The sequence below is a fragment of the Cetorhinus maximus genome, chromosome 23, assembly GCF_964194155.1.
Source record: "Cetorhinus maximus chromosome 23, sCetMax3.hap1.1, whole genome shotgun sequence".
Taxonomy (NCBI): domain Eukaryota; kingdom Metazoa; phylum Chordata; class Chondrichthyes; order Lamniformes; family Cetorhinidae; genus Cetorhinus; species Cetorhinus maximus.
In genome coordinates this window covers 28,489,134-28,514,845 of record NC_135901.1, presented here as the reverse complement: position 1 = coordinate 28,514,845, position 25,712 = coordinate 28,489,134, and the positions used below count along the sequence as shown (strand labels likewise).

The following is a 25,712-nucleotide window of genomic DNA, read 5'->3' as shown; positions in this document are numbered from 1 at the left end:
TGCTCACTAGTCCCTTGGTTCTCTAGTATTTTGGGGACAATTTCTGTATCTTCCTCTGTGAAAAGAGACACACATTGTTTAGTTTCTCTGCAAATTCCTTATTCCCCATTATAAATTCTCCCCTCTCTGCCTGGAATGGACCCACGTTTCTCTTTGCTAATCTTTTCCTTTTCACATACCTATAGAAGCTTTTACAGTTGCTTTTTATGTTTCTCGCCAGTTTGCTCCGATGTTCGGTTTTCTCTTTCTTTATCAGTTTCTTGGTCCTCCTTTCCTGAATTCTGAAAAAGCTCCAATCCTCAGGCTTACTACTTTTTTGGCCACTTTATGAGCCTCTTCCTTTGATCTGATGCAATCTTTATCTTTTCTGTTGGCCACGGTTACATCACTTCTCCTGTTGGATTTTTATTCCTTAAAGGAATCTATATTTGTTGTAACTATGTAATAATTCGTTCAATGTTAGCTATTGCCTGTCTACCATCATAAATTTTCATGTAGTTTCCCAATCTACCACAGCCAACCTGACCCTTAAACTGTGATAGTTTTCTTCTGTGAGAAACACCCAGATAAATTATACAAAAGAACCATCTAACCAGCACAGCCCATCTCCATGGCAACATGGCATGATTTGGGGGGTTCCAAACAGAAATGCAAACTAAATATCTTTTACATTCCAAACACCCTTTCATCCTGTGATCACTATGAAATATGAAACAAGATATTCGCAACAAGGCTCAAAGAGCATCACCCACTGGGGAAAAAGTCGTGGGACTGGTCAGTCCAGCAGAAAGAAACCCTCTGACCCTCCCACTTTACCAACTGTCAGAATGAACATGGTTCATTCCTGGATGTGATTAACAGCAGCAAAAACAGCAGAATCCAAACTCTGCAATCACTTGTGAACTCGCTGGTGTGTCTGCAGGTGGGACGACTGAGTGAAACCCTTCCCACACTGAGAGCAGGTGAACGGCTTCTCCCTGGTGTGAACTCGCTGGTGTGTCAGCAGGTTGTATAAACGAGCGAATCCCTTCCCACACACAGAGCAGGTGAATGGCCTCTCCCCAGTGTGAACCTGCTGGTGTGACTGCAGGTGGTGTAACCGAGCCAATCCCTTTCCACATTGAGAGCAGGTGAAAGGCCTCTCCCCAGTGTGAACTCGCTGGTGTACCTGCAGTCTGTAGAACTCAGTGAATCCTTTCCCACATTCAAAGCAGGGGAATGGCCTCTCAGCATGAACCCGCTGGTGTGTCAGCAGGTTGGATGACCAAGTGAATCCCGTCCCACACTCAGAGCAAGTGAATGGTCTTTCCCCAGTGTGAACTTGTTAGTGAGTGAGTAGGTTGGTTAACTGAGTAAATCCCTTCCCACACACGGAGCAGGTGAATGGCTTCTCCCCGGTGTGAACTCGCTGGTGTGTCTGCAGGTTGTATAACCGAGCGAATCCCTTCCCACACACGGAGCAGGTGAATGGTCTCTCCCCAGTGTGAACCTGGTGGTGTGACTGCAGGTGGTGTAACTGAGCGAATCCCTTCCCATACTCAAAACAGGTGAACGGTCTCTCTCCGGTGTGACTGCGTCGATGAGTCTCCAGCTTCGATGGGGTTTTGAATCCCTTCCCACAGTCCCCACATTTCCACGGTTTCTCCATGGTGCGCGTGTCCGTGTCTCTCTCCAGGTCAGTTGAAGCCTCGTCCTCACACGGAACATGTAAAATGTCTCTCCTCACTGTGAATGATGTGATTTTTTTTCAGGCTGTGTAAGTGTTTAAAGCTCTTCCAACACTCAGTGCACCGGAATGCTCTCACTCGGGTGTGGGTGTCTCGGGCCTTTTCAAGTTCCCCTGACATTTAGAACATTTTGAAGCAGACAGAACACAGAAACATTTCTCCATCTAGATACAAAAGCTGATCATATTCAGGTTCCGATAAATTGAGTGACTCTGTGAGATCTTAACCTTTCATTTCAGACTTCTGTCTGCAAATCCTCCCCTTCTAGTATCCTGTAAAAGGAATTCACAACAGACATCACTGTCAGCACAGGATAGAAATTCAGAACAGACAATTCTAGTTTCTATGGAACATTCTTTCCTCTCTCATTCCACTAAAGCTGTGAATCTCCATCACACACTCTGTCTCTCCATTCGCACTCTGCTGTACCTAATATACACCCTCCCAATTCTCCTGAAGGTTCATGCTGATCGACAGATCCACGTTCACCACTCCCTGTCCAGGACACAGAGATCATAAGAAATATGAGCAGGAGTAGGCCATTTGGCCCATCGAGCCTGCTCTGCCGTTGAATGAGATTATGGCTGATCTGCCTCAGCGCCATTTTCCTGAACTATCACCAAAAACCCTTAATATCGTCAAAATCTAAAACCTATCAATCTCTGTCTTGAATATATTTAACCTGAGGCCTCCATAGTCCTGCAGGGATCAGTACTGGGGCTCCAACGATTTACAATCCATATTAATGACTTGGATGAAGGAACTGACTGTATTGTAGACAGATTTGCCGAAAATACAACAATAGGTAGGGAAGCAAGTTCTGAGGACGTTACAAAGAATCCACAAAGGGATAGTGAGGGGGCAAAATATTGGCAGATGGAGTATAATGTGTGACAATGTGAGGTTGTCCACTTTGGCAGGAAGAATAGAAAAGCAGAATATTATTTAAATGGAGAGAGACTGTAGAGTGTTGCAGTACAGAGGGATCTGGGTGTCCTTGCACATGAATCAGAAAAGGTCAGTCTGCAGGTGCAGCAAGTAATGAGGAAGGCAATTGGAATGTAAGCCTTTATTGCAAGGGGGATGGAGTATAAAAGTAGGGAAGTCTTACTGCAGCTGTACAGCGTATTGGTGAGACCACACCTCGAGTACTGTGTACAGTTCTGGGCTCCTTCTTTCAGGAGGGGTGTACTTGCATTGGAAACAGTTCAGAGAAGTTTCACCAGACTAACTGGATTACTCAACAGAGAGTTCTACTCTTAATTAGCACATTCCTTTAGATAAAAACAAAAAGCTAAAAGCTACTGCGGATGCTGGAAATCCAAAACAAAAACAGAATTACCTGGAAAAACTCAGCAGGTCTGGCAGCATCGGTGGAGAAGAAAAGAGTTGACGTTTCGAGTCCTCATGACCCTTCGGCAGAACTGAAGTATAGTTAGGAGAGAGGTGAAATATAAGCTGGTCTAAGGTGGGGGGCGGGGGGAGAGAGAAGTTGAGGGTGGGGTGGTTGTGGGGACAAGCAAGCAGTGATAGGAGCAGATAATCAAAAGATGTCACAGACAAAAGGATCAAAGAGGTGTTGAAGGTGGTGATATTATCTAAGAAAAGTGCTAATTAAGAATGGATGGCAGGATACTCAAGGTACAGCTCTAGTGGGGGTGGGGTGGAAAGACTGACAGGGTATTAGTTGTAGATTTAAAAATAATGGAAATAGGTGGGAAAAGAAGAATCTATATAAATTATTGAAAAAAAAGGGGGAGGGGGAAGAAACGGGGTGGGGATGGGGGGAGGGGGAGTTTAAGATCTAAAGTTGTTGAATTCAATATTCAGCCCGGAAGGCTGTAAAGTGCCTAGTCGGGAGATGAAGTGCTGTTCCTCCAGTTTGCGTTGGGCTTCACTGGAACAATGCAGCAAGCCAAGGACAGACATGTGGGCAAGAGAGCAGGGTGGAGTGTTAAAATGGCAAGCGACAGGGAGGTTTGGGTCTTTCTTGCGGACAGACCGCAGGTGTTCTGCAAAGCGGTCGCCCAGTTTGCGTTTGGTCTCTCCAATGTAGAGGAGACCGCATTGGGAGCAACGAATGCAGTAGACTAAGTTAGGGGAAATGCAAGTGAAATGCTGCTTCACTTGAAAGGAGTGTTTGGGCCCTTGGACGGTGAGGAGAGAGGAAGTGAAGGGGCAGGTGTTGCATCTTCTGCTTGGGCATGGGGAGGTGCCCTAGCTGCGGGTTGAGGAGTAGGGGGTGATGGAAGAGTGGACCAGGGTGTCCCGGAGGGAACGATCCCTATGGAATGCCGCCAGGGGGGGTGAAGGGAAGATGTGTTTGGTGGTGGCATCATGCTGGAGTTGGCGGAAATGGTGGAGGATGATCCTTTGAATGCGGAGGCTGGTGGGGTGATAAGTGAGGACAAGGGGGACCCTATCATGTTTCTGGGAGGGAGGAAAAGGCGTGAGGGCGGATGCGCGGGATATGGGCCGGACACGGTTGAGGGCCCTGTCAACGACCGTGGGTGGAAAACCTCGGTTAAGGAAGAAGGAGGACATGTCAGAGGAGCTGTTTTTGAAGGTAGCGTCATCAGAACAGACACGACGGAGGCGAAGGAACTGAGAGAATGGGATGGAGTCCTTACAGGAAGCGGGGTGTGAGGAGCTGTAGTCGAGGTAGCTGTGGGAGTCGGTAGGCTTGTAATGGATATTGGTGGACAGTCTATCATCAGAAATTGAGACAGAGAGGTCAAGGAAGGGAAGAGAAGTGTTAGAGATGGACCATGTGAAAATGATGGAGGGGTGGAGATTGGAAGCAAAATTAATAAATTTTTCCAGGTCTCGACGAGAGCATGAAGCAGCACCGAAGTAATCATCGATGTACCGGAGAAAGAGTAATATCACCACCTTCAACACCTCTTTGTTCTACTCTTAATTAGCACATTCCTTTAGATAATATCACCACCTTCAACACCTCTTCGTTCTACTCTTAATTAGCACATTCCTTTAGATAATATCACCACCTTCAACACCTCTTTGTCCTTTTGTCTGTGACATCTTTTGGTTATCTCCACCTATTACTGGCGTCTTGTCCCAACAACCACCCCCCCTAAAAACAGCTTATATTTCACCCCTTTCCTATTTTCACTTAGTTCTGTTGAAGGGTCATAAGGACTCGAAACGTCAACTGTGCTCTTCTCCGTCGATGCTGCCAGACTTGCTGAGTTTTTCCAGGTATTTCTGTTTCTGTTTTTGTTTTGGATTTCCAGCATCCACAGTTCTTTGCTTTTAACACTGGACGTATTTCTGTCCTATATTAATTTATTGTCCCCTTAAATATCAGCCATCTCCTGGGGAAACCACCCCTTTAATTGTGAACATTAGGAAAGAGACCATCCTTTTAGCCAGACAAATAAACGTGTCAAGCTGATGGAGCAAAGGATGTCAATGTCTTTCAGAGAGAGAGAGACCTGGGCCAACCTTTCCAGAGTCTGCACCCTCCCTGGATTCACTTCCTTTCCCTTCAGTTCCTGCAAGTCAACAGTTTGCCCCCAGAATGAGAAAAGAAATAGAAAGGGGGAGAAAAGAAAGTGTTTTACTCACAGATGTTGGACACAGGAGGAAGTTTTAGTCTGTGTGAAGCTCAATCTTCATTCATACAAAGCCCGGGCTCTGATTGACTGGAGGACCGGAGTCCTTCCGGTCCTCCAGTTCTTCCTATTCGTCAATCGCTCAGCATGACGGGAAGGGCGGGGCTCTCCTCCGCACATGCGCACCTTCCCCGTTCCCTTGGACATGCGCAGTCCCGAAACGCCCTCCCGCGCGGCGGATAGAGCGGTTTCTCCAACGCGGGGGATTGTGGGAGCTGCGGCCGCCATCACTCATTCGGAGCCCGGTCTCCAAACTCCTGGCACTGGGATGGAAAGTGGAGAGGGGGGGGGGGGGGGGGGGGCGCAGTGACCCACCCTGACAGAATGTACATGTGGGTAGTCACTGGATTTGATTGTGAAGTTCCCTTAGCAAAACAGTTTGTTAAATTCAGGTGTAAAGATTTAGACACCTGGGTGACATACTGGGGAGGGCAATAGGTGAGTGTGAAACTGATCCCCAGAGTCAGCACCTTCAGGGGAGGAGAACTGGGGGAAAAGCAGGAGGAGGATAGTCGGATGAATTAGTGTTACAATCAATGGGGAGGAGGGAGTGTGTGGGGGACAGAAATTTATAGTTTGAGAGGGAGAAGAATTTTCCTTGAGAACCAGAATTGTCAGTTCTGAATTTCTATCTTTTTTTTTTATTCATTAACAGGATGTGGGCTTCGCTGGCTGGGCCAGCATTTATTGCCCATCCCTATTTGCCATTGAGAAGGTGGTGGTGAGTTGTCTTCTTGAGCTGCTGCAGTCCATGTGTTGTAGGTACACCACAGTGCTGTTAGGAAGGGAGTTTGATCCAGAAACAGTGAAGGAACGGCAAAATATTTCCAAGTCAGGATGATGAGTGACTGGAACTTCCAGGTGGTGTTCCCATCTATTTGCTGCCCTTGTCCTTCTACATGGTAGTGGTTGTGAATTGGAAGGTGCTTGCGAAAAAGCCTTGGTGAATTGTGAGCCTTGGTGAGCCCTGCAGTCAGAGTGATGATTTTTGTCAACTCCCTTCTCAGAGTATTAGAGAAGGAGGATTTAGAGACAGGAAACTCAAATTAGATAACACATCAAAACCTGACAGTCACTCGATTCATCGGATTCTGAATATCATTGGTCTTGAATCTAGAAAGAGAAATATTTCTCTCTTCTGTCTGTGGGAAAAGATTTCAAACATCTGTTTATTGTTAAGGTTTAAACTGATCATCCAATCTGGATGGACTCAAGTAGACACGTGTTATAGAAAAGCCATAGAAATGTAAGGACTGTGCAAAGAGATTCAGATCCCCACCTGAGCAGGATGCTCATCAATGCATTCACACTGGGGAGAAGCTATTCACCTGCGTGCTGTGTGGAAAGTGGTTTACAGATTCTATCAGCTAACTGACCCATCAGTGACTTCACACTGAGGAGGGGCCGTTCATGTGCTCGCTGTGTGGAAAGGGATTCATTCAATTAGCCCACCTGCTGACAGAACAGCGCAGTCACCCAGGGGAGTGTCCATTCACTTGCTCTGAGTGAGGGAATGGATTCACTGGGTCATCGAATCATGAACCATTTTCATTCTGACAGTAGCTCAGTTGGTTTATGTCGGTGTTTATGCTCTGCATGAGCTTCTTCCAATTCTACTTCACTGACCCCTGTAAGCAGAACCTTCTATACTTTTCTCCCCAAGGTGTTCATCTAGTCCCTCTTCAATGGAACTATCTTATTTGCCTCAATCACTTCCTGTGGTAGTGAGTTCCACATTCTCATCACTCTCACAGCAAAGAATGTTTCCTCCTGAATTCCCCCTATTGAATTTATCAGTGACAAAATCAGAATCAGAGAATTGTTTCGATGCAGGAGGAGGTGCACCATGTCTATACCGGCTCTCCAAAAGAGCATTAACAGGGGAGGCAATGGCACAGTGGTAATGTCGCTGGACTAGTAATCCAGAGACACAGGTTAATGATCTGGGGACATGAGTTGAGCAGGGCAGTTATCCCTGGTGTCCTGGCCAAAAATTTTTCAGTCAACATCCCTAAAAATAAATCATCTGGTCAGTATCACATTACTGTTTGTGGGATCTTGCTGTGTGTAAATTGGATGCCATGTTTCCTACATCACAACAGTGACTGCTCTTCAACAGTACTTCATTGGTTGCAAAGCGCTTTGGGACTATTGTGGTTGTGAAAGACGCTATGTAAATATAAGTTTTTAAATTTAAGATTGATGTTGCCTGATCTTGTTGTTTGTAACTTAATTAATTTCAGCCACCCCCATTTTGCCATTTAATAAATTCACTTTGGTTCGGACAATACTTTTACCAATTGAGGCAAAGGCAGAATTCTCTGGGAAGTAAATTTTAAAAGAAGTTTATTAAAGGAAAAATGTTTACTGAACAATTTTAAGACATTGACTTTTACAACTTCATGCGGGTGATCAGTCTGTCAAAGCGTAACCCTCTCTGGCTCCTTCTTTGACAGTAATTCTTGTGGAATTCACCCTCGGGAGTCTGGCTCCTTCTCTGACAGTATTTTCCTTGGAACTCGGCCTCAGGAGTCTTCAAGGCTAGCAAGGGAGACCTTCAGAACCTCTACTTTTATCCCCAAAGTGACCATTACCTCACATCAGAGTTGGGCCTATTGTAACATGACAATTGGTCAGTTTGGTTACTAGAGTAATTTAATTGGATCCCCAATGCAGCAAGTAATTAAGGAGACAAGTGGAATTTTGGTCTGTATTGCTGGGGGTTGGAGTTTAAAAAGAGGAAAGTCTTGTTACAACTGTACAGGGTATTGGTGAGGCCGCACCTGGAGTACTGTGTACAGTTTTGGTCCTCGTATTTAAGAAAGGATATACTGGCATTGGAGGCAGTTCAAAAGAGATTCACTAGGTTGATTCCTGGAATGAAGGGATTGACTTATCAACCTTAAACAGGTTAGGCCTTTATTCATTAGAGTTTAGGAGAATGAGGGTGATCTTATTGAAACGTACAAGATTCTGAGGAGATAAAAACAAAAAACTACTGCGGATGCTGGAAATCCAAAACAAAAACAGAATTATCTGGAAAAACTCAGCAGGTCTGGCAGCATCGGCAGAGAAGAAAAGAGTTGACGTTTCGAGTCCTCATGACCCTTCAGCAGAACTGAGTATAGTTAGGAGAGAGGAATTTCACAAGATTCTAAGGAGGCTTGACAGGTTAAATGTTGAGAAGATGTTTCCACTAGTGGGGGAATCTCGAACTAGGGGGACATAGTGACAGAATAAGGGGACACTCATTGAAAACTGAAATTTGAAGGAATTTCTTCTCTCAGAGGGCAGTGAACATCTGGAATTCTCTACCCCAGAGAGTTGTGGAGGCTAGATCACTGAAAGTGTTAAAGAGGAGGTTTGTTGGTAGATTTTTGAAATATCAGGGAGTTGAGGGCTATGAGGAGCTGGCATTAAAGAGGAATTGAGGCCTGGGGCAGATCAACCATGATCTTATTGAAGGGCGAGGCAGGCTAGAGGGGCTGAATGGCCTACTCCTGCTCCTATTTCTTATGTTTTTATTACTTACACCACCTTCCCTCATTATCTTACACAGGAATGCAGTAGAATTGTTTCATACTATCCCTTTATCTGATTCTATACCATCCCTTATTCATACAGTTTGAAATGCTGAGGCTGATCAGAGCTTGAAGGTAGTACTTGCTACTCTTGCTAGTACATTTATCATCACTGCACATTCTTTACATACACATCAATTAAGGTTTTACATTTTTACAGCAAATAAAACTCAGTCTTTCACTATAACTACTGATTCATTATTGATTCATTAATTGTAAATCAATGAAGGCTCACTACTTATTCAATCATCTATTTACAAACTGGTAGTTAATTAATACAGTAATCTTTAATTAATACATTTAGTGAATACAAGATGCACTGGTTCAAAAAGACAATCTATGGAGGACAACAGCTAATACTAACAGCTAACACTAATCTAGATTGGCTTGAACAATGAGCCTTATTCTTGAGCTGGACATTGGCAGAATATGATGTATTGTAGCTTATCAAAATTAGAGAAGAATTTCTTTGCATAAACAATTTCTGCTAGCTCTGCAGTTTCAAGAATTATTTACGTTTATACAGTGTTAATTTTTAAAATACAGATCCAGCCACATTAGAGTTTAAAATGGCTTCCTTGACCTTGTTACCCAGAACAGTGAATACGATGTGAAAGTGATTGATGTTTAAAATTAAATTCGATTACCCAGGCCTACCTACAATTTCCTACATTACAACAGTGACAACACTTCACAAGTACTTGACTGGCTGTTAAACACTTTAGTAAGTCCTGTGCTCATGAGAGGTGCTTTAGAAATGCATTTTTAAAATTTGTCCACAAATTTGGATATATTACAATTGGTCCTCTCATCAAAATCATTGTTCAAGATTGAGTCTTAATTTTGAGTAGTAACAATGTCTGACACCATTTCGAATACTCTGTGACAATGCAAACACACCAAATCCTGAACAATTTGTTGTAAAACACAATGAGTTGCTGTGATTTGGAATTCACTGTTTGCAAACGGTGCAAGAAGCAGATTGGACTCCATCCTTCAAAAGGGAAATGGACAGATTCTTGAAAGGAAAAGAAAATGGCAGGGCAATGGGATTAACTGGACAGCTCTTTGGCAGGTTGGCATGAACATAATGGGCTGAATGGCCTCCTTCTGTGCTCTATGGCACGCTTGTGCATGGAAAGTGAGTGATGAAGACCTGGAACCCGCTTCCTACGAGGGTGGTAGAAGCAGAGATGATGGAATGTTTACCAATGAAATTTTGATGCGCGCTTGAGGGACATAAACCTACAGGGATATGGGGATAGAATGGGGCAATGGGACTGACTGAGTTGCTCTACAGAGAGCCGACATGAACTCAATGGACCGAAAGGCCCCATTCTCTGCCCGAAGAACCTACGAACTAAAGAGAAAAATTTCAGCTGCTCCACTCTCTCCAACTAACTGAAGAACCTCATCTAAATCCAACCCTTGGAATCACCTGTGAACTCACTGGTGCCTCCGCAGGTGGGATGAATGAGTGAATCCCTTCCCACACTCAGGGCAAGTGAACGGCTTCTCTCCAGTGTGAACTTGCTGGTGTGTCAATAAGTTGGATGAATTACTGAATCCCTTCCCACACTCAGTGCAGGTGAACGGTCTCTCCCCATTGTGAACTCGCCGGTGATTCCGCAGGTTGGATGAATCAGCGAAACTCTTCCCACACTCGGTGCAGGCGAATGGCTTCTCCCCGGTGTGAACTCTCTGATGTCTCTGTAGATCAGACAACGTTCTAAAACTCTTTGCACATTGAAAGCAGTTGAATGGTCTCTCCTCAGTGTGAATGCGCTGGTGGATCCTCAGAACTGCAACACTTATGAAGCCACTCCCACAGTCAGAGCATTTAAAGGGTCTCTCATTGGTGTGAGTGACATGGTGTATCAGCAGGCTGGATGACTGAGTGAATTGCTGCCCACACACGGAGCAGGTGAATGGCCTCTCCTTGGTGTGAACTCGCTGGTGCGTCCGCAGGGCAGATCCATCACTGAATCCCTTCCCACAGTCAGAGCAGGTAAACAGTCTCACCCCGGTGTGTACTCGCTGGTGTGTCAATAAGTTGGATGAATTCCTGAATCGTTTCCCACACCGAGAGCAGGTGAATGGTCTCTCCTTGGTGTGAACTCGCTGGTGTGCCAGCAGGTGGGCTGACCGAGTGAATCCCTTCCCACACTCAGAGCAGATGAACGGCCTCTCCCCGGTGTGAACTCGCTGGTGCTTCTGCAGGCTGGATGAATGACTGAACGCCTTCCCACAGTCAGAGCAGGTGAACGGCCTCTCCCCAGTGTGAATTCGCTGGTGTGTCAATAAGTTGGATGAATGACTGAATTGCTTCCCGCACTCAGTGCAGGTGAATGGCTTCTCCCCAGTGTGACTGCGTCGATGAATCTCCAGCTTAGATGGGGATTTGAATCCCTTCCCACACTCAGAGCAGGTGAACAGTCTATCTCCGGTGTGAACTTGCTGGTGTGTCTGCAGATGGGATGACTGAGTGAATCCCTTCCCACACTTGGAGCAAGTGAATGGCCTCTCCCCGGTGTGACTGCGTCGATGGGTTTCCAGCACAGAGGGGGATCTGAATCCCTTCCCACAGTCCCCACATTTCCACGGTTTCTCCATGGTGCAGGTGTCCTTGTGTCTCTCCAGGTGGGACAATCAGTTGAAGCCTTGACCACGCACAGAACATGTATACAGTCTCTCTACCCGCTGTGAATAGTGATGTTTTTTCAGTCTGTGCAACTGGTTAAAGCTCTTACCACAGTCAGTGCACTGGAAACACTCGCACTCGGGTGTATGTGTGTCGGTACTTTTCCAGTCACACTGCTGTTTAAAATCTTTTCAACCAGAGAGAACAAACAAACATTTCAAATCCTAGATTCATAGGCCAATGACATCTGGTGGTCCCAGTGAATCAAGTGACTCTCAGATTTTGACGTGATGTTTGGTTTGAGATTTCTGTCTCAAAATCCCCCCCTTCAAATATCCTATAAAAGGAGTTTATAAAAGTCAACACTGTCAGTACAGGATAGAAATTCAGAACAGACAATTCTAGTTTCTATGGAACATTCTTTCCTCTTCTTCCCGAAAAGCTATAAATCTCTGTCCCACACACTCTCCCTCCTTTCTCACTCTGCTATGTCTAATGTACACCCTCACAAATCTCCTGAAGGTGCCGATTCATGCTGACCATGTCCTGATCTCAACACAGGGAGCTAAAAATCTTCATGTGGCTCAGTCGGATATATATATTTCATGTATTTAATGTACAGTATTATATAACCCAATTAGAGATACAGGGTGGATGTGACCAAGACTTTTTTAGGCAGCAAGCGGTCATGACCTGGAACTCACTGTTTATGAGGGTGGTGGAAGCAGAGATGATCAAGCATTTGAAAATTGAATTGAATGGGCACTTGAAGGAAATAAACTTACAGGGGAATGGGGATACAGAGGGGGAAAGGGACTGGCTAGATTGTTCTGCAGAGAGTCAGCATGGACTCGAGCTACCAATTACACTCATTCTGTGCTGCAATAATTTTTTTAATTCATTCATGTAAAGTGGGTGTCACTGGCAAAGCCAGCGCTTAGTGCCCATCCCTAAATGCCCTTGAGAAGGTGGTGGTGAGCTGCTGCTGCTGGAAATGATTAGGAAATATACACAGTACTGTATTAAAAAGGTAGATATAATAATACATGGGCTCTATTACTGAGTCATCAATAATATATCTAACATGTAACATATAACAACACTGGACATATCTCTGTTCTGTATTAATTTACTGTGCCCTTAAATGTCAGCCATCTCCTGGGGAAACCACCCCTTTTATTGTGAACATTAGGAAAGAGACCATCCTTTTAGTCAGACAAATAAATGTGTCAAATTGAGGGAGCAAAGGATGTCAATGTCTTTAAGAGAGAGAGACCTGGGCCAACCTTTCCAGAGTCTGCACCCTCCCTGAATTCACTTCCTTTCCCTTCAGTTCCTGCAAGTCCCCAGAATGAGGAAAGAAATGGAAAGGGGGAGAAAGAAAGTGTTTTACTCACAGATGTTGGACACAGGAGGAAGTTTGTGTGAAATTCAACCTTCATTCACACAAAGCCCCCACCCTGATTGCTGGAGGACCAGAGTCCTTCCGGTCCTCCAATACTTCCCATTGGTTATCCCCTCAGTATGACGGGAAGGGGGGCGGGCTCTCCTCCGTACATGCGCAGCTTCCCCTCTCCCGAGTTCTCCGAGCGGCTTCTTGCTCTGACCGGAGCCGTCAGTCAGTTGCCTGGAAACCTTGGCTCGAGGAGGTGGTGTTGGGGGAGGGGGAACAATGGGTGGGAGCGGGGCTCCCGTGTCCGCGCGTCTGGCCTGCGGACTGGAACCCGATGACGTCACCGCGGAGCAGAGTGATTCCTATTGGCTGATTCAGGCAAGGTTCCATTGTGGACGTCACAATGCGGAAGTTGGACAATGAGCTTCAGACTGAAACTTCCTCCTCTGGGCAACATCTGTGAGGAAATCAATGTTTCCTCCTTTCCATTTCTTTTCTCATTCTGGGGGAAAAATGTTGACTTGCAGGAACTGAAGGGAAAGGAAGTAAATCCAGGGAGGGAGCAGATTCTGAAAAAGTTGGCCCAGGTCTCTCCCTCCCACGCTTTAAGACATTGACATCCTTGGAGCTGAATATCATTGGCCTTTGAATCTAGAAGGATAAATGTTTCTGTGTGCTGTCTATTTCAGAAGGTTCTAAACATCAGGGGGCCTGGAAAAGGCCCAAGACCCACACACCCGAGTGAGAGTGATCCAGTGCACTGACTGTGGAAAGAGCTTTCACCAGTTACACAGCCTGAGAAAACATCACATCATTCATAGTGAGGAGGGACATTATACACGTGTTCTGTGTGAGGATAAGGCTTCAACTGACCATCAGGCCTGGAGAATCACAAGGTCACGCACACCATGGATAAAGCGTGGAAATGTGGGGACTGTGGGAAAGGATTCCGGTTCCCATCTGCACTGGAAACTCATCGACGAAGTCACACTGGGGAGAGGCCATTCACCTGCTCTGGGTGTGGGAAGGGATTCAGTCAGTCATCCCATCTGCTGTCACACCAGTGAGTTCACACTGGAGAGAGACCTTTCACCTGCCCTGAGTGGGGGAAGGGATTCAGTGATTCATCCACCCTGAAGATACACCAGCGTGTTCACAGGGAGAGACCGTTCAGTTGCTCAGTGTGTGGGAAGGGTCTCAGTGATGCATATGCGCTGCAGAGGCACCTGCGTGTTCACTCAAGGGAGAAGCCATTCACCTGCTCCGATTGTGGGCAGGGATTCACTCGGTCAGCCCATCTACTCACACACCAGCGAGTTCACAATGGAGAGAGGCCATTCACCTGCTCTGAGTGTGGGAAGGGATTCACTCAGTCATCCAACCTGCAGATCCACCGAAGAGTTCACGCTGGGGAGAGGCCATTCATCTGCTCCGTGTGTGGGAAGGGATTCACTCAGTCATCCAGCCTGCTGCAACACCATGTCATGCATACCAATGAGAGACCTTTTAAATGCTCTGACTGTGGGAGTGTCTTCAAAAGGTCTCATGACCTGATGGTCCACCAGCGCATTCACACTAAGGAGAGATCGTTCAGCTGCTCTCACTGTGGGAAGACATTTGGAACATCCTCCAAACTGTTGATACACCAGCGAGTTCACTCTGGGGAGAGGCCATTCACATGCTCCATTTGTAAGAAGGGATTCACTCAGTCAAATGCTCTGCGGACACACGAGCGAGTTCACACCGGGCAGAAGCCGTTCACCTGCTCTGAGTGCGGGAAGGGATTCAGTGATTCATCACACCTGCAGAGGCACCAGCGAACACATTCTGGTGAGAGGCCATTCACCTGTTCTGAATGTGGGAAGAGATTTACTCAGATATCCAACCTGCAGATCCACCAGCGAGTTCACAATGGGGAGAGGCCGTTCACCTGCTCTGTGTGTGGAAAGGAATTCAGTCATTCATACGCTCTGCAGAAACACAAGCGGATTCACACTGGGGAGAGGCCATTCGCTTGCTCTGTATGTGGGAAGGGATTCAGTGATTCATCCACAATGCTGACACACAAGCGAGGTCACACTGGGGAGAGACCATTCACCTGCTCTGAGTGTGGGAAGGGATTCAGTGATTCGTCCAACCTGCAGACACACAAGTGAGTTCACACTGGGGAGAGGCCATTCACTTGCCCTGTGTGTGGGAAGGGATTCACTCAGTTATCCAACCTGCTGACACACCAGCGAATTCATACCGGGGAGAGGCCATTCACTTGCCCTGTGTGTGGGAAGAGATTCACTCAGTTATCCAACCTGCAGACACACCAGCGAGTTCACAAGTGATTACAGGAGTTGGATTCTGCTACTGCTGCTGTTAATCACGACACTAGGCGAAGTGGGAGGGTGGGAGTGTTTCTTTCTGCTGGACTGGCTGGTCTCATGACTTTGCTTCCAGTGGGCTCGTGCTCTTTAAGCCTGGGAGTGCACATTTCCACTGAAATTATCCGCAAAAGCTAATGAAGTACATTTATTTTATCCTGGATAGTAAAATGTGTTTTTCCTACCACTACAGGTAGATCAAAAATAAATACATTTGTCTCAGTTCCATTGAGTCTACAGAACAGGGCCAGGCCAATCAGCTCAAATGGTCTATGTTAGTATTTATGCTCCACATGAGGCTCCACCCACCCCTCTTCATCTCCCCCCATCAGCATATCCTTCTATTCCTTTCTCCCTCATGTATGTATCTAGCTTCCTCTTAAATGTATTCATGCTCTTCACCTCAACCACTCGCTGTGGTAGCAAGTTCCACATTCTCACCACTCACTGGGTAATTATTATTGGATTATTGAACCCCTGAAAATACATTGAAAATGCATGAAAATATGTATGTCCTGTTAGGCATTACAGAGATTGGGTTAAAAGGTGACCAGGGCTGGGACCTAAATGTTGAGGGATATTTGACACCTTGGAATGACAGGAAGCTGGGAAAAGGTGGTGGGGTAGCTCTGTTAATTAAGGATGGCCTCAGTTTAACACTGAGTGATGGCCTTCGCTTGAAAGATCAGGATGTCAAGTCAGGTTGTGTAGAGATAAGAAAAAGTAAAGGTTGAACAGGTGAGACGTACACCCATTGGGGTTTAGAAGAATGAGAGGTGCTCTTATTGAAACATGTAAGACGTGAAGGGATTGGATAGGGTGGATACCGGGAGGATGTTTCCTCTTGTGGGAGAGACTAGAACCAGGGTCAGAGTTTAAGAATAAGAGGTCTCCATTTTAAGACCGAGATGAGGAGAATTTCTTTCCTCTCGGAGGGTCATTGGAGTGGAATTCTGTTCCCCAGAAAGTAGTGGAGGCTGAGTCTTTACATTTATTCAAGGCAGAGTTAGACATACTTTTAATAGACAAGGGAGCCAAGCGTTAAAGGGGGTTGGGCAGGGGGGGGGGGCGGTGTGCAGACAGGAAAGTGGAGCTGAGACCACAATCTGGTCAGCCAGTATCTTACTGAATGATGGAGCAGACTCGAGGGGCTGAATGGCCTACTCCTGCTCCTAAGTCCTATGTTACTTCATAAAATTCAAACTTCCATCAGGTCACCCTTCAGTTTTCTCTTTTCTTGAGAAAGGTTCCCCAACCTATTCAACCTTCTCTGAGGGTTAAATACTCTCAGTTGTTGTGAATCTGTATGGCACCGTCTCCAATGCCTCTATTTCCTTTTTCTAAATGGAGATCACAGATGTTGACGGTACTCCCAGTGTAGTCTAACCATGGTTCAAAACAAGTTGAACATAACCTCCCTGCTTTTCAATTCTATCCCTCGAGAATGGAACCCTATATCTGGGCCCCACACTTTAGGAAAGGTGTGAAGTTCTTAGAGAGGGAGCAGAGGAGATTTGCGAGAATGGCACCAGGGATGAGGGACTTCAGTCAGCTGGAGAGACTGGAGCAGCTGAAATTTCTATCTTTCGATCTAGAGCCATTTATGTAGGGAATGGGGCCATTTGGCCCTCAGGCCCATACCGGCTCTCTGTAGAGCAAACCAGTCAATACCATTGCCCCGTTCTAACCCTTTATCCCTGTAGGTTTATTTCACTCAAATGCCCATCCAAATTCCTTTCAAAATGATTACATCATCTCTTTCTCCCACCTTCATGGGAAGCGGGTTCCAGATCATTACCAGACACTTTAAATGCACATGAGGCTCATAGAGCACAGGGAGAAATTCGGCCCATCATGCTTGTGCTGGATCTTTGAAAGAGCTGTCCAATTAATCCAATCGCCCTGCAATTTTCTTTTCCTTTCAAGAATCTGTCCAGTTTCGTTTTGAAGGATACAGTTGAATCTGTTTCTCGCACCGTTTTCAGGCAGTGCATTCCATATCACAACAACTCGCTGTGTTTTCAAACAAAAAATGGTTACGGGGAAAAGGCAGGAGATTAGCACTGAGATAAAATGCTCAGAGAACTGGTGCAGACATGATTGGCCGAATGGCCTCCTACACTGTTACAATTCTGTGATTCTGTGAAATTCAGGATATAGCGTGTTTGGATTTTCACAGAGTATTCGAAATGCTGTCAAAGACATTGTTATTACACAAAATTAAGACTTAATCTTTATTAATGATTTTAATGAGCGGGCTGGTTGTAATGTATCCATGTTTGGGGACAATTTTTGAGAAGAAATTACATTTCTCTAGCACCTTTCATGACCACAGGCTCTCAAAAAGCGTTTTACATCGAATGAAGTATTTTTGAAGTGTAGTCACTGTTACAATGTAGGAAAATGTAGACAGGCCTGTGCAGTCAAATTTAGTTTTAAAAATCCATCACTTTCATACTGTATTCACTGCTGTAAGTAACAAGATCAAGGAAGCCATTTTAAACTGTTAACATGTGGCTGGATCTTTATATTAAACATTAAAACTGTAAAAACCTAAATTTTTCGAGAAACTGCAGAGTGAACAGAAATTATTTAAACAAAGGAATTCTTTTCTAATTTTTATCAGTCACAGGACATAATATTCTGCCAAAGTCCAGCTCAAGATAAGGCTCATTGATCAATCTGATCCGGATTAGTAAGAAAGAAAGTTATTGTCTTCCACAAACTGTTGTTCTGAACCAGTGTATCTTGTATTAACTAAATCTATTAACTAAAGATTACTGTATTAAGTAGCCACCTGTCAGTAACAGGTGATTGAATAAGTAGTGAGCCTTAATTGAGTTTCGATAATGAATCACTAGTTACAGTAAAAGACTGAGTTTTATCTGCTGTAAAGATATAAAACCCTAATTGCTGTGTATATCAAGAATGTGCAATGAAGTGAAATGTACCGGCAAGAGAGACCTTCAAGCTCTGATAAGGCTCAACATTTGAAACTGTATGAATAAGGGATGGTACAGAATCAGATAAAGGGATAGTATGAAACAGTTCGATTGTATTCCTGTCTAAGATAATGAGAGAAGGTGGTGTAAGTAATTGGGGATCCAATTAATCCAATAACCAAACAGACCAATTGTCATGTTACAACATGCGCAACTCTGAAGTGAGGTAATGGTCACTTTGGGGATAAAATTAGAGGTTCCGAAGGCCTCCTTTGCTAGCCAAGTACACCTTTCTCTTCGAGTAAACTTCCTTTTAAATTTACTATCTAGGGCCTTTCCCTTAATTGGTTAAAGTCTTGTCCGAACCAAAGTGAAATTATTAAATGGCAAGTTGAGGGTAGCTGAAATGAATTAAGTTACAATAATGAGATAAGGGAACATGAATCTTAAATGTAAAAATGTGCATTTCGATAGTGCCTTTCATGACCACAATACACCCCAAAGTGCTTTACAGCCAATGAAGTACTTTCGAAGGGCAGACACTGTTGTAATTTAGGAAATGCAGCAGCCAATTTGCACACAGCAAGATCCCACAAACAACAACGTGATAATGACCAGATGATGTGTTTTTCGTGATGTTGATTGATGAACATTGGCTAGGACACTGGGGGTAACTCCCCTGCTGAACTTCAACATAGTGGCCCCGAGAAGTTCTAAGTCTACCCAAAGCAGCAGATGGGGCCCTTGGGTTAGCATCTCATCCAAAAGACAGCAGCCCTGACAGTGCAGCACTCCCTCAGTGCTGGCACGAGGAATGTTAGATGTGATTTTTGTCCTCAGGCCCCTGGACGGGGACTTAAATCAACAAACTTCTGACTCAGAGGTGGGAGTGTGATCCACTGAGCCACAGCTAACACTATGGACAATACAACATTAGAAAGAGAAAGTTACCCTTTGCCTCCAGTGCTTAAATCTAAAAATAAAAGCCCCGTCTCAAAAAACATAGAAATTAGGAGCAGGAGTAGGCCATTCGGCCCTTCGAGCCTGCTCTGCCATTCATTATGATCATGGCTGATCATCCAACTCAATAGCCTGCTCCCGCTTTCTTTCTATACCCTTTGATCCCTTTCGCCCCAAGAGCTCTATCTTATCCTTCTTAAAAACATATAATGTTTTGGTTTCAACTACTTTCTGTGGTAACGAATTCCACAAGCTCACCACTCTCTGGGTGAAGAAATTTCTCCTCATCTCAGTCCTAAATGGTCTACCACATATCCTCAGACTGTGACCCCTGGTTCTGGACTACCCCACCATCAGGAACATCCTTCCTGCATCTACCCTGTCTAGTCCTGTTAGAATTTTATAGGTTTCTATGAGATCCCCCCTCATTCTTCTGAACGCCAGCGACTATAATCCTAATGAACTCAATCTCTCCTCATATGTCAGTCCCGCCATCCCAGGAATCAGTCGGGTAAACCTTCGCTGCACTCCCTCTATAGCAAGAACATCCTTCCTCAGATAAGGAGACCAAAACTGCACACGTGTATTTGACAGACAAATGCTGAAATGTTGGTTCAGAGCCACTAGTTTCGGATTCCCATTGATCCTCCAGCACCTTTCTGTCTCTCTACTTCTCGTGTCAATGACAGCCAGGCGATGGAACTGAGGGCTGAATTTAGCTGAGAATAAGGGGGCCTGCGGCCCAGTTCGGAAACTGCCATGAGCGTCGCACTGATAGAGAGACAGGAAGGTGCTGGAGGACTGACTGGGAAATGGGCCTCCAACCAATCAGGGCACGGGAGAGGTGACCGGGGCTGATGGTGACTTGACCCCCGGGGTTCAGTGCCCCTGTGTCCAAAGCGGGGAGTCATGGGAACAGGGTACAGAGCAGCTGAAGAGAAAGCATTTGGGTCCAGAACATTGTGCATATTCTTTTACTCTGGTCGTCTTTGATCCTCAAGTAATTTTCTGGTTTTATTTAACCATGTTCTGTTTCATTAATAAATGTCTATCAGTAAAAATACTTGATTTTTTCTGGATGTTTCATGATTAGATTTGTGCACTTTCGGGAAAGTAGGTGAGTGGGGTTGGCAGGCTCTTTCACAGAAAGTGAGTCCCTCTAAGGTAATTGGCAAAGGAGCCAGAGAGGGAGATGAGATTTTATTTTTTGACACAGCGAGTTGTTCTGATCAGCCTGAAAGCAGATTCAATAGTATCTTTCCAAAGGGTAAATACTTGAAAGGGAAGAATTTGCAGGGCTGTAGGGAAAGAGCAGAGCAGTTGGATGAATCAGAGAGTCCTTTCAAAGAGATGGCAGGGCCACAATGGGAATTCCAGACTTTATTGACATCACTGTACATATTGCAGACACACGTTTATTTATCTGTGATCACAGAATCTCATAGCATGGACAGAGGCCATTCGGCCCATCGTGCATGTGTTGGCTCTTTGAAAGAGCGACTCAATTATTCCCACTATCCTGCCCTTTCCCCATGAGCCCCGCAAACTAATACCAATCCAGGATTTATCCAATTCCCTTTGTTGAATCTGCTTCCACTAGCCTTTCAGGCAATGCATTCCGGATCACAACGCCTCACTGTGTAAAGATTTATCTTCCTCATTTCCCCTCTGGCTTTTATGTCAATCACCTTCAATCTGTGACCTCTGGTTAACAACTCTTTTGTCAGTGGAAACAGTTTCTCTTTATTGCCTCGATGTAAACCATTGATGATCTTGAACACCTCTGTCAAATCTCCTCTCCTTCATTGCTCTAAGGAGAACAACCACAGCCTCTCCAGTGTGTTCACTCATTCCTGTCCCTGTACTAAATCCCTGCACCTTTCCTAAGGCCTTGACATCCTTCCTGAATTGTGAGGCCCATATATGGAGTTCATTTCTAGAGAAATAGTATTGAAAAGCAGAGACGTCAGGTTAAACTTGTATGGAGCCTTGGTTCAACCACAGTTGCAATAATGTGGACAGTTCGGGGTCTCCGTAATTATAAAAAGGTTAGAGAGGACCTGGAGAAGGTCGACGAAAGATTCACAAGGATGATCCCAGAACTGAGAGTGTTTAACTTTCAGGCAAGGCTGGACAGGCTGGAGCTTGTTTCTCTACAAAGATGACTAAGGGCTGATCTGACTGAGAACTTTAAGATTATGAAGGGGTTTGATAGGGTTGGTGTAGATAGATTTACACCTATGGAGGGAGACCATCACTGGAGGCCATAAATGTAAGATAGTCACTGATAAATTCATTCGGGAATTCAGGGGAAACGTCTTGGGCAGGATTTCTCAGGTGGCCCCACCACCCCTTCAGAAAAGTCAATGGGGATCACATTCCAGCCGATGTCGGCAGCCCCGGAGGCATTTCACTCAGTGGAGTGTTCATCAGCTGAAGGTGGGACTTCCCCACCGCCCCCACCCCTCACTCAGGAGGAAGTCCTGCCACCGGGACCTGTGGCCACTGCTGGGACTACAGGCAGTGCCCAGATTCCCAATGCCTGGAGCCCAGGACCAGGTAAACGTGCGGGTCTCCCAGCGGGGAAACGAGATCAGCACATGAGGGAGAAAGGAACAGAAGGTTCTGAAGTAAAATTGGAGGAAGCTCATGTGGGGAACAAACACTGACACAGACCAAAACACATCAAAATACTCGGCAACCAAAGGACTTGTGAAACTGAAAGAAATTAATATTAGTAAAGAGGCAGTACTTGAAAAGTGAACTGGATTGAAGGTTGACAAATCCCCTGGACCAGATGAGCTACATCCCAGAGTGCTGAAGGAGGTGGCGAGAGAGATAGAGGGTGCATTGGTGGTCATCTTTTGAAATTCTACAGATCCTGGAAAAGTTCCTGTGGACAGGAAAGTAGCAAATGTAATCCCACTATTTCAGAAAAGAGGGAGAAGGAGGATGGAGAACTACAGACCTGTTAGTTTGACATCAGTCATAGAGAAAATGTTTTAATCTATTCTGAAGGAGGTGATAACTGGACACTTCTGTGGTAATGATCAAATTGGGCAGAGTCAACATGGATTTATGAACGGGAAATCATGTTTGACAAACTTGTTGGGAGCCTTTTGAGGATGTTCCTGGTAGTACAGATAAAGGAGAACCAGTGGATGTGGCATATTTGGATTTCCAGAAGGCTTTTGATAAGGTCCCACACAGGAGGTTAGTAAAAACAATTAGAGCATTTGGGATTGGGGGAAATATACTAGTGTGGATTGAGAATTGGTTAACAGACAGAATGCAGAGAGGAGCAATAAATGGATCATTCTCAGGGTGGCAGGCTGTTACTAATGGGGCATGGCAAGGATCAGTGCTGGGTCCACTGCTGTTCACAATCTGTGTGAATGATTTAGATGTGGAGACTAATTGTAACATTTCTAAATCTGCTGATGACACAAAACTAGGCAGGAATGTGAGTTGTGAAGAGGATGCAACAAGGCTTCAAGAGGAGTTGGACCGGCTAAGTGAATGGGCAAGAACATGGCAGATGGAAAATAATGTGAATAAGTGTGAAGTTATCCAACTTGGTAGAAAAAACAGAAAGACAGAATGTTTCTAAAATGGTGAGAGGTTGGGAAGTGTCGATGTCCAAAGGGAGCTGGGTCTCCTTGTTCATGAGTCTCTAAAGGCTAGCATGCAGGTGCAACAATCAATAAGGAAAGCAAATGGTATGTTGGCCTTCATTTCTTTTTATTCATTTACAGGATGTGGGCGTCGCTGGCTAGGCCAGCATTTATTGCCCATCCCTAATTGCTCTTGAGAAGTGGTGGTGAGCTGCCTTCTTGAACCGCTGCAGTCCGTGTGGTGTAGGTACACCCATAGTGCTGTTAGGGAGGGGGTTCCAGGATTTTGACCCAGCGACAGTGAAGGAACGGTGATATATTTCCAAGTCAGGATGGTGTGTAGCTTGGAGGGGAATTTCCAGGTGGTGGTGTTCCCATCTATCTGCTGCCCTTGTTCTTCTAGGTGGTAGCAGTCATGGGTTTGGAAGATGCTGTCGAAGGAGCCTTGGTGAGTTCCTGCAGTGCATCTTGCAGATGGTGCACACTGCTGCTACTGTGCGTCGGTGATTGCACAGGGAGTGAATGTTTGTTGAAGGGGTGCCAATCAAAGGGGCTGGTTTGTCCTGGATGGTGTCAAACTTCTTGAATGTTTTGGGAGCTACACTCAGCCAGGCAAGTGGAGAGTATTCCATCACACTCCTGACTTATGCCTTGTAGATGTTGGGCAGGCTTTGGGGATTCAGGAGGTGAGTTACTTGTTGCAGGATTCCTAGCCTCTGACCTGCTCTTGTCGCCACAGTATTTATATGGCTGGTCCAGTTCAGTTTCTGGTCAATGGTGACCCCCAAGATGTTGATAGTGGGTAACACCACTGAATGTCATGGGGAGATGGTTAGATTCTCTTTTGTCAGAGATGGTCATTGCCTGGCACTTGTGTGGCGTGAATGTTACTTGCCATTTGTCAGCCCAAGCCTGGATATTGTCCAGGTCTTGCTGCATTTGGATATGGACTGCTTCAGTATCTGAGGAGTTGTGGATGGTGCTGAACATTGTGCAATCATCAACGAACATCCCCACTTCTGACCTTATGATGGAAGAAAGGTCATTGATGAAGCAGCTGAAGATGGGCTTAGGACACTGCCCTGAGGAGCTCCTGAAGAAATGTCCCGGGGCTGAGATGACTGACCTCCAACAACCACAACCATCTTCCTTTCTACTAGGTATGACTCCAACCAGCGGAGAGTTTTCCCCATGATTCCCATTGAGTCCAGTTTTACCAGGGCTCCTTGATCCCAGACTCAGTCAAATGCATCCTTGATATCAAGGGTGGTCACTCTCACCTCTCCTCATTGAGTACAGGAATAAATATGTCTTGCTGCAGTTGTATAGAGCCTTGGTGAGATCTCGCCTAGAGTACTGTGTACAGTTTTGGTCTCTTTATCTAAGGAAGGATATACTTGCCATCGAGGGAGTGCAACTGAGATTCACTAGATTAATCCCTGGGATGATGGGATTGTCTTCTGAGGAGAGATTGAGGAAACTGGGCCTGTTTTCTATACGGTTTTAAAGAATGAGAGGTGATCTAATTGAACCTACAAAATTCTTACAGGGTGTGACAGGGTGGATGTTGATAGGATGTTCCCCCTGCCTGGTGAGTCTAGAACCAGGGGACATAATCTCAGGATAAGGGGTAGGCCATTTAAGACCGAGATGGGGAAGAATTTCTTCACTCAGAGAGTGGTGAACCTTTGGCATTCTCCACCCAGAGGTCTGTGGAAGCTTAATCATTGAACATGTTCAAAAGAGAAATCCATAGATTTCTAGACACTAATGACATCAAGGGATATGGAAATAGTGCAGGAAAGCGAATTGAGGTAGATGATTAGCGATAACCTAATTGAATGGCAGAGCAGGCTCGTTAAGCTAAATGGCCTATTTCTGTTCCTATGTTCCAGGCAGCCTTATGGTGAAGGAAGAAATTGGAGCCAATCTATACTTGGTTTAAATTTATTCACAGAATGAAACATTACAGGTATATACCTCCTGACTCCACTCCACTCCATGTCAGTTAAGTGTCTCTTTTTCTCTTTTGAGGAAAAAACAACTAATTAGCACAAAGAGTAAATGAACAAATTAACCAAATTGTTTCCCCATGATAACAAATAAAACGAGAACCAAATGGCAGATCAACAAAAAGGCCAAATTAGCAAATTAAAGGGGGTGGTCCCTTAAAGGGACACTGCAACCAAAATCAAAATCTCAAAGGAAACTTATCTAATTCAAATCAAAATGTGGTTCTGGGGGGGGCAGTAATGATGCACCCCAGCCCCTGCATTGCCCACCGGTCACGGAAGGCCTCCAGTGTGGCAGCGGACACCGTGCGCTCCCTCTCCAGGGATACCCGGCTGTGAACATAGCCGGGGAAGAGGGGCAGACGGTCGGGATGGACGACCCCCTTGACCACCCGCTACTTGACCAGGCCCAGGAGCAGGCTTACAAGGAGGTCCTCCTCCCCCGCCTCAACTCCGCACCAGGTGCCCAAAGATCAGGAGGGTGGGGTTGAAGTGCAGCCAAAAATTAAGAAAAAGCCCCTTAAGAAACTGAAAAAGGGCTGTAATAATCTACTGCAACTAACACAGACGTGGTCCACAGACTCCACCAGGCTGTAAAAAATGCAGGCATCTTGGGAGTCTGTGAACCACCTTAACCTACGGTTGTCTGGGACTGCTGCGTGCAACACCCTCCACCCCAGGTCCCCGATGGAAAGGGGAAGGACCGCACGTAGAGAGCCTCCCCGCCAACTGGGGACCTCCGCCCCCAAATGGTAAGAGAGCACACCAAGGCGTGTCTGGCCGGTGGGCGAAGACAAGGAGGTGAATGGTGTGCAGCAGCAGCCCAGACAGAAAA

The 25,712-nt window shown here is 45.5% G+C and overlaps 6 protein-coding genes across 7 annotated transcripts in view; 2 read left to right on the top strand and 4 right to left on the bottom strand.

The window, feature by feature from the left end:
- The window catches only part of LOC144698460 (uncharacterized), a 404,975-nt gene that overhangs the window by 78,808 nt on the left and 300,455 nt on the right, over positions 1-25,712 (bottom strand). The gene's annotated exons all lie outside the window — the stretch shown is intronic.
- The window catches only part of LOC144697207 (uncharacterized), a 301,742-nt gene that overhangs the window by 119,505 nt on the left and 156,525 nt on the right, over positions 1-25,712 (bottom strand). The window lies entirely within an intron of this gene.
- LOC144697338 (uncharacterized) overlaps positions 1-25,712 on the bottom strand; it is a 264,249-nt gene that overhangs the window by 88,623 nt on the left and 149,914 nt on the right. The window lies entirely within an intron of this gene.
- Positions 1-25,712, top strand: part of LOC144696975 (uncharacterized) — a 404,367-nt gene that overhangs the window by 311,331 nt on the left and 67,324 nt on the right. The gene's annotated exons all lie outside the window — the stretch shown is intronic.
- Positions 893-25,712, bottom strand: part of LOC144698457 (uncharacterized) — a 29,992-nt gene continuing 5,172 nt past the window's right edge. Inside the window, 5 exon segments of the mRNA XM_078570399.1 lie at positions 893-1,168; positions 1,204-1,225; positions 1,350-1,489; positions 10,390-10,644; positions 10,813-11,554. Of these exon segments, the coding sequence (XP_078426525.1) occupies positions 893-1,168; positions 1,204-1,225; positions 1,350-1,489; positions 10,390-10,644; positions 10,813-11,554 (1,435 nt within the window).
- Positions 14,462-15,815, top strand: LOC144698458 (uncharacterized). Its single transcript, XM_078570400.1, has one exon. The coding sequence runs from the start codon at positions 14,462-14,464 to the stop codon at positions 15,131-15,133; it is 672 nt and encodes a 223-aa protein (XP_078426526.1). The 3' UTR covers positions 15,134-15,815.